The sequence below is a fragment of the Rhinichthys klamathensis genome, unplaced genomic scaffold (genome assembly GCF_029890125.1).
Source record: "Rhinichthys klamathensis goyatoka isolate OS25496 unplaced genomic scaffold, OSU_Roscu_1.1 h1tg000636l_1, whole genome shotgun sequence".
Classification (NCBI taxonomy): domain Eukaryota; kingdom Metazoa; phylum Chordata; class Actinopteri; order Cypriniformes; family Leuciscidae; genus Rhinichthys; species Rhinichthys klamathensis.
In genome coordinates, this window is record NW_026607082.1 from 289,962 (window position 1) to 303,067 (window position 13,106).

At 38.5% G+C, this 13,106-nt stretch overlaps 1 protein-coding gene and 1 non-coding gene across 2 annotated transcripts; both read left to right on the plus strand.

The window, feature by feature from the left end:
• Positions 1-91: 91 nt before the first annotated feature.
• tmem132a (transmembrane protein 132A) lies at positions 92-10,996 on the plus strand. The gene is made up of 12 exons (XM_056241325.1): positions 92-244; positions 829-919; positions 1,286-1,500; positions 1,601-1,810; positions 5,404-5,894; positions 5,993-6,145; positions 7,206-7,401; positions 7,680-7,823; positions 7,905-8,107; positions 9,245-9,470; positions 9,587-9,778; positions 9,866-10,996. Exons 2-12 carry the CDS (start codon positions 835-837, stop codon positions 10,670-10,672), a joined length of 2,922 nt encoding a protein of 973 aa, XP_056097300.1. The 5' UTR covers positions 92-244; positions 829-834; the 3' UTR covers positions 10,673-10,996.
• A 1,440-nt stretch (positions 10,997-12,436) lies between these two features.
• Positions 12,437-12,508, plus strand: trnae-cuc (transfer RNA glutamic acid (anticodon CUC)). The gene has a single exon. It is a non-coding gene; the product is annotated as a tRNA-Glu (tRNA).
• The last annotated feature ends 598 nt before the right edge of the window (positions 12,509-13,106 follow it).

Consider the following 13,106-nt stretch of genomic DNA (forward strand, 5'->3'; position numbering starts at 1 on the left):
GAGAAGAAACAACACACTAAAATAAGGAAACAAGGATTTTAAAATCATTTGCACCATTCTGACATACCTGAACTTGGAATATTTTTTACAAAACTAAGAAAAAAAAACCTTCAACAAGATAGATGCAAGCTTTCTGACAGAAGATGGACTGATGAAACTCTGACCAAAATCACACATTGGACTGAGCATGTCTGTGCGAGGAGAGTGATATCTTACTATCTGAAAATCTGAAAGGACCATTGAGGCAAGTACAAACTTTTTGGAAGTTTGATAGTGTCGATTGTTTTTGTTTTGCTTTATATTATCTTATTTTACCTGAAATTAATAAAAAAATTAAATAAATCAATAAAAAATAAAGGTTCCACAAGGGCAGTGATGCCATAGAAGAACCATTTTTGGTTCCCCAAAGATCCTTTTATTGATCAGTTCTTAAAGGAACCATTTTTTTTCTAAGTGTAAAGAAAAGTGTAATAATCTAAACACCCCTATTTCAATATAAAGGAATGGAATGGAAATGTTCCATGTTAGAAGTTCTTCATGGAACTATATATGGTTTCATGAAGAACTTCTAACATAATGGAACATTTATGTTAGAAATAGATGTCAATCAAACTCAAACCTCAATCGAAAAACTCAATCAAACTCAAATAGATGCCCATAAAGAACCTTTATTTTTAAGTGTAGTTGATTTTTGATGAGTATAATGTAATTTTAATGTATTTCAATAAAAAAAAGTATTAATTTATAATAAATAATTTAACAAGAACAAAATTGGTCAATTAATATTCAGAATAGCGGAATAGCCTTTATTGTTCTGCTGTGTTACAGGGTGTTATGGATGTAATGAGTCTTTCTAGACTCAAATGGAAGTCGTCTACTATGAGACTGTTGGTAATCCTTCACTTATTCATAATCCTCTGTAAGTTTGACTTATTTTTTACACTCCCCCCAAAACACTACATAACACACTTTACTTTATGTCATTTTGCAATGAGATTTTTTTTCTCTCTTTTTAAATATTTTGGAGGGAAAAACTAATTCTGTAGAGCACTAGGAGAAAGAAATTCTTCTGAAGTTTTTTAGACCAAATTTAAATTTAAGTGTGAGACATTTTTTTATTATTTTTATTTAATTCTTCAATTATGCCTGTTTTTTTGGTAAATCAAAGTGTTACGTGTTGTAGTTAATCTGGGAGAATATGAGAATATGAGATGCTTAAACAATAAAGCAATTGTTACTAATCTCACAAACTAATAACCCACCTTCCCTATTTCTTCATCAAAAGCCCATTGTCAGACACCCACCTCCCCATCGCTTCCAGTCCGGGTCACTGTTCCCTCGCCATGGCAGTCTTTCTCACTCTCTCAGGCGGATCTGGGCCTTCTCTTCACCAACTCCAGCCCCTTCTCTTCCACCCAATCCCTGCTCCTCATGCCTCCATCAGGAACGGCCTCCAAACCTCTTCTCCGTGCTACATTTGGTTCCTACACCATCACACAGGTAAAACAGTATTGATTATGGTTAATGACCTTTATCTCAACTTCAGAGAAAAATAATGTGAAGTTACTTATTCTGCGCTTTCACTTCTTGTCTTCTCAAGGTGATGACTGAAGACATTCCTCCTCTGACTCCATCTCTCACTGCATCGCTCCTTTCTAAAACCATTGTCAAAGAGATTGAGGGTGAAAGAGGAGAGCGGTTTGAGGTGCGAGTTCTGTTTCATATGAGGGGTGATGTTAACAGAGGAACCTGCGTTACTCTCCATGCTTTCAAACAGACCGAAGAACTGAAAGCTTCCTGCATCACTCAGGTACTGCTGGTCAATGGCACCATAAATGGGTCAGGACAAGAATTCTATAAGAGTCAAACAAACCTCAGTGATCACTCTGACTCTTCCACTGTATGTATATACACTCGCCTAAAGGATTATTAGGAACACCTGTTCAATTTCTCATTAATGCAATTATCTAATCAACCAATCACATGGCAGTTGCTTCAATGCATTTAGGGGTGTGATCCTGGTCAAGACAATCTCCTGAACTCCAAACTGAATGTCAGAATGGGAAAGAAAGGTGATTTAAGCAATTTTGAGCGTGGTATGGTTGTTGGTGCCAGACGGGCCGGTCTGAGTATTTCACAATCTGCTCAGTTACTGGGATTTTCATGCACAACCATTTCTAGGGTTTACAAAGAATGGTGTGAAAAGGGAAAAACATCCAGTATGCTGCAGTCCTGTGGGCGAAAATGCCTAGTTGATGATGCTAGAGGTCAGAGGAGAATGGGCCGACTGATTCAAGCTGATAGAAGAGCAACTTTGACCGAAATAACCACTCTTTACAACCGAGGTATGCAGCAAAGCATTTGTGAAGCCACAACACGCACAACCTTGAGGCGGATGGGCTACAACAGCAGACGACCCCACCGGGTACCACTCATCTCCACTACAAATAGGAAAAAGAGGCTACAATTTGCAAGAGCTCACCAAAATTAGACAGTTGAAGACTGGAAAAATGTTGTCTCGATTTCTGTTGAGACATTCAGATGGTAGAGTCAGAATTTGGCGTAAACAGAATGAGAACATGGATCCATCATGCCTTGTTACCACTGTGCAGGCTGCTGGTGGTGGTGTAATGGTGTAGGGGATGTTTTCTTGGCACACTTTAGGCCCCTTAGTGCCAATTGGGCATAATTTAAATGCCACGGCCTACCTGAGCATTGTTTCTGACCATGTCCATCCCTTTATGGCCACCATGTACCCATCCTCTGATGGCTACTTCCAGCAGGATAATGCACCATGTCACAAAGCTCGAATCATTTCAAATTGGTTTCTTGAACATGACACTAAAATGGCCCCCACAGTCACCAGATCTCAAACCAATAGAGCATCTTTGGGATGTGGTGTAACGGGAGCTTTGTGCCCTGGATGTGCATCCCACAAATCTCCATCAACTGCAAGATGCTATCCTATCAATATGGGCCAACATTTCTAAAGAATGCTTTCAGCACCTTGTTGAATCAATGCCACGTAGAATTAAGGCAGTTCTGAAGGCGAAAGGGGGTCAAACACAGTATTAGTATAGTGTTCCTAATAATCCTTTAGGTGAGTGTATATATGTCTGGTCAAAATAGATTTCAGATGTATATTAAAATATGTTGTAAACAGTACAGCTGTTAGGTGTCTTGATTGTAGTGAATCGCAAAAAAAACAGACAAAATTCTAGAATAAGTCTTTAATATACACTCACCTAAAGGATTATTAGGAACACCATACTAATACTCTGTTTGACACCCCTTTCACCTTCAGAACTGCCTTAATTCTACGTGGCATTGATTCAACCAGGTGCTGAAAGCATTCTTTAGAAATGTTGGCCCATATTGATCGCATCTTGCAGTTGATGGAGATTTGTGGGATTCACATCCAGGGCACGAAGCTCCCGTTCCACCACATCCCAAAGATGCTCTATTGGGTTGAGATCTGGTGACTGTGGGGGCCATTTTAGTACAGTGAACTCATTGTCATGTTCAAGAAACCAATTTGAAATGATTCGAGCTTTGTGACATGGTGCATTATCCTGCTGGAAGTAGCCATCAGAGGATGGGTACATGGTGGCCATAAAGGGATGGACATGGTCAGAAACAATGCTCAGGTAGGCCGTGGCATTTAAACGATGCCCAATTGGCACTAAGGGGCCTAAAGTGTGCCAAGAAAACATCCCCCACACCATTACACCACCACCACCAGACTGCACAGTGGTAACAAGGCATGATGGATCTATGTTCTCATTCTGTTTACGCCAAATTCTGACTCTACCATCTGAATGTCTCAACAGAAATCGAGACTCATCAGACCAGGCAACATTTTTCCAGTCTTCAACTGTCCAATTTTGATGAGCTCTTGCAAATTGTAGCCTCTTTTTCCTATTTGTAGTGGAGATGAGTGGTAGCCGGTGGGGTCTTCTGCTGTTGTAGCCCATCCGCCTCAAGGTTGTGCGTGTTGTGGCTTCACAAATGCTTTGCTGCATACCTCGGTTGTAACGAGTGGTTATTTCAGTCAAAGTTGCTCTTCTATCAGCTTGAATCAGTCGGCCCATTCTCCTCTGACCTCTAGCATCAACAAGGCATTTTTGCCCACAGGACTGCCGCATACTGGATGTTTTTCCCTTTTCACACCATTCTTTGTAAACCCTAGAAATGGTTGTGCGTGAAAATCCCAGTAACTGAGCAGATTGTGAAATACTCAGACCGGCCCGTCTGGCACCAACAACCATGCTACGCTCAAAATTGCTTAAATCACCTTTCTTTCCCATTCTGACATTCAGTTTGGAGTTCAGGAGATTGTCTTGACCAGGACCACACCCCTAAATGCATTGAAGCAACTGCCATGTGATTGGTTGATTAGATAATTGCATTAATAAACTTCAAATTTAACAAACTTAAATACACAAGGGAGGCTAATTAACAGAAACTGAAACGGGTGCGTAACATAATCAGTAACCAAGGGAACTAACTGTTGAATACAGACGGGCAAGCAGGGGAAACCAAACTAGGGGCTGTTTACACACCATTTTCAAAAAAAAAAAATTTTTTTTACATTTTTATGCGTTTTGGACGTTCATTCACACGAAAACGGCGTTTTGGGTGCCTGAAAACAGATTTCTAAAGTGCAAGTTTTTGAAAGCGGTCTCTCCAACCACAAAAACACGAATCTCTGAAGACGATGACATCATGCACATGCGTATAATCGCCATCCAATGGCCTGGCAGCAGAATACAGCGTTTTTAGCCGTTTTCGCGGATCCGTGTGAATACGCTGATTTCACGCAGCCGCCATTTTGAAATGGCTCCAGTGGGAAGATAACCGGAAGTGTCTCCTTTAATCATAGGAGAGTTGCGAATGCGATGGCGTATTGTTGTGTTTAATGTAGAAATTAGTTATTCTAAAAATTTACATACATTTCTTTCATACTTTAGACTATACAGTATACAGTGAAATTCATTTATAAATACATTTTTTTTTATATATATATAATTCAGAACGTAAAAAAAGAAGCAGGAACGAACTATATACATATTGGATATTAACATCCAATAGTGTAAATCGCGGCAGCAGCTTCAGGTTGGTAGTCCAAGGCATTGTTGTATATCTGTACTTCCAGGGTTCTTCCCACCGGAGCCTCGCTTTCGATTTCAAAATGGCGGCTGCGTGAAATCAGCGTATGGGGATTGTTTTGACAATGGTGTCGTCTGTACCCGGAAAACGCAAAGGAAAACCTTCTCCGTTTTAAGCATATCGTTGTCGTGTAAATATATTATAAAATATACTTCAAGAGCCATAGAAAATACATTTCCAAACTTCTTCAATATTATTATCATCATTAACAAGTTTTCTTCAATTTCTTCTCAGCCACCTTTTGGGTTGTGTGTGGTCACTCTGACACTTCCAAACGACTGGTTTGAGCCTAATCAGTACATCAAGGCAAACCTGGACCAGATTTTCAAGCAACGTCACCTGAGCAGAAACCGTTCTCGTTCCCGAAAACGTGGGAGAAGACATCCATACGTGCCAGGACAACTCAGGGCCCAGTCTGATCAAATTCAGCTCTACTACTCTTCCTTTGTGTCCAGTCCTAAAGTCGGACCACCTAGATGTGCGGAGGAAGTATTACAGCAATCAGACAGGAAGATGTACTTCATTGGTCCTGTGGGACTTGAAGATCAAGAGATCAACAAAACCAAGAAAAGCGCTGCATGTTTAGATAGACAGGCGGAAGAGAAATTTTGGTTGGATTCCAATGTGCTAATTGTCTACAGCAAAGGGCCTGTACGTGCTGGACAACCAATCAGAGTGTCAGTAAACTTGAGGGCAAATTTTAGTGGGGAGTCACTGACCATTAGGTAACATTAATATTATTACATAACACACAATTGCTCAGCACATTTTATGTTATAATGTATTGTATATTATTGTTCACATTTTTGTTTTTCACCATCAGACTGAAAATGAAAAAGGGGTTGTTGTCTTTGGAGGTCCATCCCACCACAAACTCTGACTTGTGGATGGTGAATGTAGAGAGGACATCGGGTTCTAAACATGATGTTATTTCCATCACAAGCCAAAGCACTGGTACTCATCCAGACAGCACTGGGTAAGATGAATAATTACTGACCCTACAGAATTAATTTGTACAAATCTAGTTTACATCAATATATTAGTGTATAGCATACACTACCATTATAAAGTTTAGGGTCAGTAAGAATTGTTTTGGAAAGAAATTGATATTTTTGTTCATCAAGGATGCATTAAAGGGTTAGTTCACCAAAAATGAAAATTCCATCATTATTTACTCAACCTCATGACGTGTCAAACCCGTAAGACTTTCGTTCATCTTCGGAACATAAATGAAGATTTCTGTCCCTCCATTGACAGTCCACACAACTACCACTTTGACGCTTCAAAAAGTTCATAAAGAGATCGTAAAACTAACCCGAGGTTTGGAACGTCATGAGGGTAAGTAAATGATGACAGAACATGATGAGGAGGAGGAGGGAGGGTCTAGCTAGCCTCCGTTTTGTTTGACAATACTTCGAAGACATGAAAGTGACGACACCCAACATCACTTAGACTAGAGCAACTTTAACTGATCAAAAGTGAAAGTAAAGACATTTATAATGTTACATAGAATAATACTGATCAAATAAATGCTGATTTAAATTTCTGTTAATTAAAGATTCCTGGAAAAAGATATAGATCACGAAAATATGAAGCACAACAACTGTTTTCAACATTGATATTAAGAAGAAACGTTTCTTGAGCAGCAAATCATCATATTATAATGATTTCTGAAGGATCATGTGACACTGAAGACTGGAGTAATTCAGCTTTGTCATCACAGGAATAAATTAAACAATAATAATAATAAAAAAATAGAAAACATATATTTTAAATCACAATAATATTTCATAAATCCACTCATGGGAATTACATTGATTCTAAAAGTTCATCCATCTACAAGTCCAACTGTTAAAAGTACAATCTTTAGCTCTTATAAAAGAGTTTTGTAAGAAAATGACAATAAAAGTCCTTTATATAAGCATAGTTTTGCTTTTAAACCATCATCATCATTAATCACAAACCTGAAAGCTAGTTAAGAATACTCTTCCACCCATCCTTTAATTTTTGCCTCTGGACCTTTTCTTCTGTTACAGCACATCTGATCTAAGCCAGGTCTCCTGTCTTTCATTTGAGGCTTTACACAGAAACTTCGGCGTAGCGATGACTGTCACTGCTAGCTGGTGGGTGGAGTACTCAACACGCAAGTTCGCAGTTTTACCACACGGGGCAGTCACAAGCTTTTTCTCCTTTATCGACAGAGAAGTGATGGGCATTGCCCCAATCACAGAGGTATGTCATAAATCTATTGCTAATTTCCATATGCACGCAATAAATGATCATAAGGATCACCACCAGGTTAACAAGTCTCGATGTCTTCAGTTTAATACCCTACACATTTCCCCATTATATAACTTGTCTGAGTCTGTTATATCGGATTTATTTCACAATCTCTTGGTGAGCGTTTTGAATAGACCAAATTCAGATCAGAGCCATGATAGGTAAGTTATGAAAGCGAGGCTGTGAGGGAGTGTGGTGTTTTACTGAGATCCAGTTGTTTTAATTTGCAGAGCAACACAATAATCAACACAGCCATCTTGACAAGTCAGCCTGTGTCACTTCCTGTCATCGTCCTAGCGGTGGGTCAAGATGGCAAAGTATCAGATGTGACCACAGCGGTGAAGTGTCATTCAGCCAATGAAGATATCGTCAAGGTATATAAAGATTTCGGAGGAGGTCTGGTCTAATGCATAAAATACATAAACTCATCTGATGTCTCTTTTCTTTGCTGGCAGGTTTCTCATGATTGCTCTGTGCTTTTCGTGGATGGGAGTGAATCAGGAAGGGGCAGCATCTGTGTGGAGCTGGAGTTTTCTTTGGGAGCATTCAGTGGCTCTTTGTGTTTGGCCGTGTGGGCTCCAGTAGTTCCACTACGTGTGTCTCTCTCTGACTCTGTCCTTAGTCCCATCAATGGCTGGAATTACTACAGTGAGAGCGGGTATGCAATATTTGGTTACACTTTACAATAAGGTCCCATTCGTTAACAATATTTAATGCATTTCCTCGTGAAAAAAACAACAACACTTTAGCATACTTTTAAAAATAGTACTTATTACGGAAATAATTTACTTTGCAAAATAAAAGTAATATTTTCAGACACTTAATTGCATGTTAGGGATAATTCAACCAAAAATGAAAGTTCTCTCATAATTGACTCACCATCGTGTTGTTCCAAGACTTTGATTAATCTTCGAAACATAAATTAAGATATTTTTAATGAAACCTGAAGGTTTATGTCCCTCCATTAAAAAAATGAAAATTATGTCACTCACCCTCAGGTTGTTTCAAACCTGTATACATTTCTTTCTTCTGTTGAACACAAAGAAATATATTTTGAAGAACAGACAGTTGATGGGCCCCAAAGACTTCCATAGTAGGAAAAAAAAAATACTATGAAAGTCAATGGGGTCCATCCACTGTTTGGTTACTGACATTCTTCAAATTATCTTCTTTTGAAACTTTGAAGATCCAAAAATGTCATAAAGGCGTCATATAATGAATCCTTATGAATTGATCTGTTTAATCCAAGTCTTATGAAGAGACATGATCACTTTTTTATGATGAACAGATTTAATTTAGACTTTTATTTACATGGAAACAATAACCAACACATATACATACACGTCACACATGGTAAACACAGATGCTCATGTGATGCTTGAACAAACCTCATTGGTTCTCACTCATCACGCATGCACGTTTGAGCTTCCGTGTTTACCATACAGTATGTGATGTGTATATGTGTATCTCTTCACAAGACTTTGAAGACATGGATTAAACCGCTCGATTCATTTGGATTCATTTTACAACAGGAGGGCGAGTAAATAAATTTTCATTTTTGGGTGAGCTAATGGGACACAGGCATGAAAATGTACTCTCTTTAAGTACACTTTTTTATTAATATTATATTATAATATTATCTGCAAGTTTTCAAAGTTTATGTTAACTAATAGTTAACTAAAGTTAACAAATGGAACCTTATTGTAAAGCGTTACACAATATTCTTCTGCAAACCTTTTAAATAGTGCAAGGTAATGGCATTGATTATTAGGAAATTGAAATGTCTCTTTTTTAGGTGTGAACCAGTTTATCAGAGGTCCGCTATACGGATTTTGGCACAATTCAGCGCCCATTCAGCAGCTCAAGGAGGCCAACCAACCTACATGCTCGGATCACCGGATTGGTTTGTGGATGTGACCGAACTTGTCCAAGACTGGCTGAGGATAGAAAACCCATATATTGCAGCTCTTGATAAACAAAGAAATCTAATTGGCTTGAAACCTGGAATTACATCATTATATGTTGGTATCTGAATTTACAGGATTTTTATTTGTTGGTGAACCATCCCTTGACATATGGACCTGTCTTGGTTCCTAATTTCCTCCCCTAATTGCTTCTCATATCTCTGTTTTTCAAGGTGATATCAAGTCAGTGGGATGGAGTGCTTGGAAGAACTAATGTCATTGTAACCTCTGAACCTGTCACTCCCGGTGACCTCTCTGTTCAGTTGGTGGGAGGGCTTGGCCTGTCAGTTAATTCCAGCCCATCTCATCCGTCTATTGTCACAGCAACAGTGAATGCTCACAACACACTGTACAACTATGGGCAAGTAAGTATAGGGAGTACTAACATTTAAATGCTATTAATTCTACCAACTTTGTTCTCTTTCTAATTATTTCTGCTCTTTTTTTATTAGGAAGCATCTGTCAGTGTTTGGATCCAGTTTGATGACGACACAGCCCTATCGGTATCTGCCTTTAGTGGGATTCCCTTCGCTCTCCGGCTCTCCTCTTTGGCTGAGTCTGTGGTCGCTGTGACACCCGCTCCATCACAGCGCATCTTGGCACAAGGTGATGGCGGAGGGCCTCTTGTGAAAGCCGAGCTCCTGGTTTCCACCTGTGAACCAGCGTCTAACCATGTTGAAATGGAAGCAAAAGGAAGTGAAGCAAAAAGTTTGTCCAAAGGCTCTGGCTGGATAAGGGTGAACCTGAACACAGACTTTTGGCCAATGGGAAGTGAGGAAAACAACTTTGAGATGCACGATGTGACTGATATGCTTGTCGACTCCAATAAGGAGCTGTATGATAACTTTGAAGATCAGCAAATTATGGCCAATTCTACAAGTGAATATGATGTTGGTAATGACATATTTAAAAGAAATGACTTGGAGCATGCGGTTTTGATCCCCAACCACGAAGAGAGTGTTGTGTATTTATCTCCTGGGGTGGAAAAAGAGAGGAAGGAGGTTAAAACTGCTGATAGACAAGTAGAGATTGGCATTGGAGCTGTCCTTTCTCTCCTTTGTCTTTCCTCCCTCCTTTTCCTGGTCAACTGCCTGCCATGTGCACTAAGAGAACAGAGGAACAGAGGAAGTCAAGAGGGAAATGTAAAAGACACTGTGGAGGATGATGAGGAAACTAAAGAACAAGAGGAGAAAAGGGTAGAGGGAAAACAGTGTAGTGAAGTGGTATTGGGAAATGATGACAGAAGGGAAAGGAAATGACTTTGACTTTCAAAATATCTTACACTGCCTATTACCTTGTACATACCCTGAATAAGTCTTTACAGTCACATATAGTATTGCCATACCATGCCATTTTAGCCGCTGAGATGTGTGGTAATGTAAATTATATATTGTTACTTCAATTGTTTGCTATTATTGTTGTTTCTGTTTTTTCTTTCAAAGACATTAATACAAGAAGATACAATATATTGTGTTAATATTGCCATAATAATGCATTATAAAAAACATGAATACACGGAAACTTTTTTATAATCTGAATAACTTTGTCAAACTTAGGCTGCTTGAAAGGTTTTTTTTCTTCTTTTTTTTACTCTGCTCAAATATTAAATAAAGGTTAAAAAAAGATATATATAGAGAGAGAGAGAGAGAGAGAGAGAGAGAGAGAGAGAGAGAGAGAGAGAGAGAGAGAGAGAGAGAGAGAGAGAGAGAGAGAGAGAGAAAGAGAGAGAGGCGCGCGGGCGCGATCGAACTGAGAGAGAGAGAGAGAGCGAGAGAGGCGCGCGATCGAACAGTGGAAACATAAAAAACATACTCCGTCATTTTGTTCATACAGATCATTAAACCTGCAAAGTGTTTACTTATATTTGTGTACACTCGCAATAAAACACAACATTGTGCTTTTGTCACACTGTAAACTCTTGTCAAACTGTAACCTACAACTGTCACCCAACCAAAATCACACACACACACACACACACACACACACACACACACACACACACACACACACACACACACACACACACACACACACACACACACACACACACACACACACACACACACACACACACACACACACACACACACACACACACACACACTGTTTTAAAAGCAAAACATATTTATCCAACTCCATTTCAAAACAGTCTATGGGTCCCATCTTTTGGACATTCGTCATATTGCATTGGTTTTCATTTCTTGTCCTCGGAGCACTAATCTTACACATTCTACATTGATTAAAAAAAAGAAAATCGAATGTTTTTAATGGTAGTATTATTTCATACAGAAATCAATTATTTATAATTCAGATGAGAATAATGTTACATTGTCAATTAATAATGTTAATTAAAATTAAGGAAAACAAATATATTGATCTGAAATATAGCAAAATAATTTTAAATTAATTGTACAATTACCAAACATATCGCAAGGTCTTTTTGTCTTTTTATTAATTTAATTAATAAACTAATTATATAAAACTATTGACAGTGCACTACAAATAAACTGGTTCTATGCCTTTATTAATAAAACTTATTTAAAAAATATAATGCCTTCTGCATTTTTGTTTTGCTTTTCCCTCCATTGTACCGAAATCGTACCGAACCGTGATGTCTGAACCGAGGTATGAACCGAACCGTGACTTCTGTGTACCGTTCCACCCCTAATCTGTATGGAGTCATACAGATACAATATCTAGGAATGTATTATTACCATGAGACATGTGATTCTTAATTTATTCATATTATCCTATTTTTTTACAGTCTATGATATTATCATGGTAGGTGGTAGAGTTCATTTTCAACTAGAAACGTATTTATACAACGATAACTCGTATTTGGCATAAATAGCAATGCAGAAACTGTTGAATCAATCAACTATGTATGTCAAACCGAATGACTACATAACTAACCTTTAGCCTTAAATAATTGGTTGCATGGTTTTCGACCAGTTACAAAATAACAATGGTCTCATATAGCACAATAAATACAATACCATCAGATGGACCAAAAACAGAACCACTCCCTGGTGGTCTAGTGGTTAGGATTCGGCGCTCTCACCGCCGCGGCCCGGGTTCGATTCCCGGTCAGGGAACAAATGTTTTGGCCGTCCAACATGTATTCGACGCAACAAGCGTGTTAAATGATTTGCGCATCTGAACCTTTGACAATCTATGATCTGACCAGGTACACACAACAGAGTGTTTCCCTATGGATGTTAATGCATTGACTGTTTTGTCAAAAACAACTTTTAAATGCATTCTACCTCACAAATTGACCGACAAAAAATTTCAAAAAGTCACCAAACCTAACCAAAATTATGTAAACATGTAATGTTGAAGACATGTAATGTCAATAGAGTTATTACGACTGGACAAAAAGCATGATGGTAGCAGCAGAGTGGCGCAGCGGAAGCGTGCTGGGCCCATAACCCAGAGGTCGATGGATCGAAACCATCCTCTGCTAAATATTTTCCACAATTAACTAACTTCTTTCCAGTGAGAACCCAATATTTAATTCAGAGCTTCGGCTTCTTTTATTTTTCAAATTTCCTATTACCGGTATATAAATATATCTAATTGTTTCAAATGACGTGTGGTTCTCTGCAGAGTTTTTATCAGATAAACTATCGTCTACGTTAAATATAATCTTGGTTTTATGTACAGGAAAGTTATAAATCATTTCACATTTTT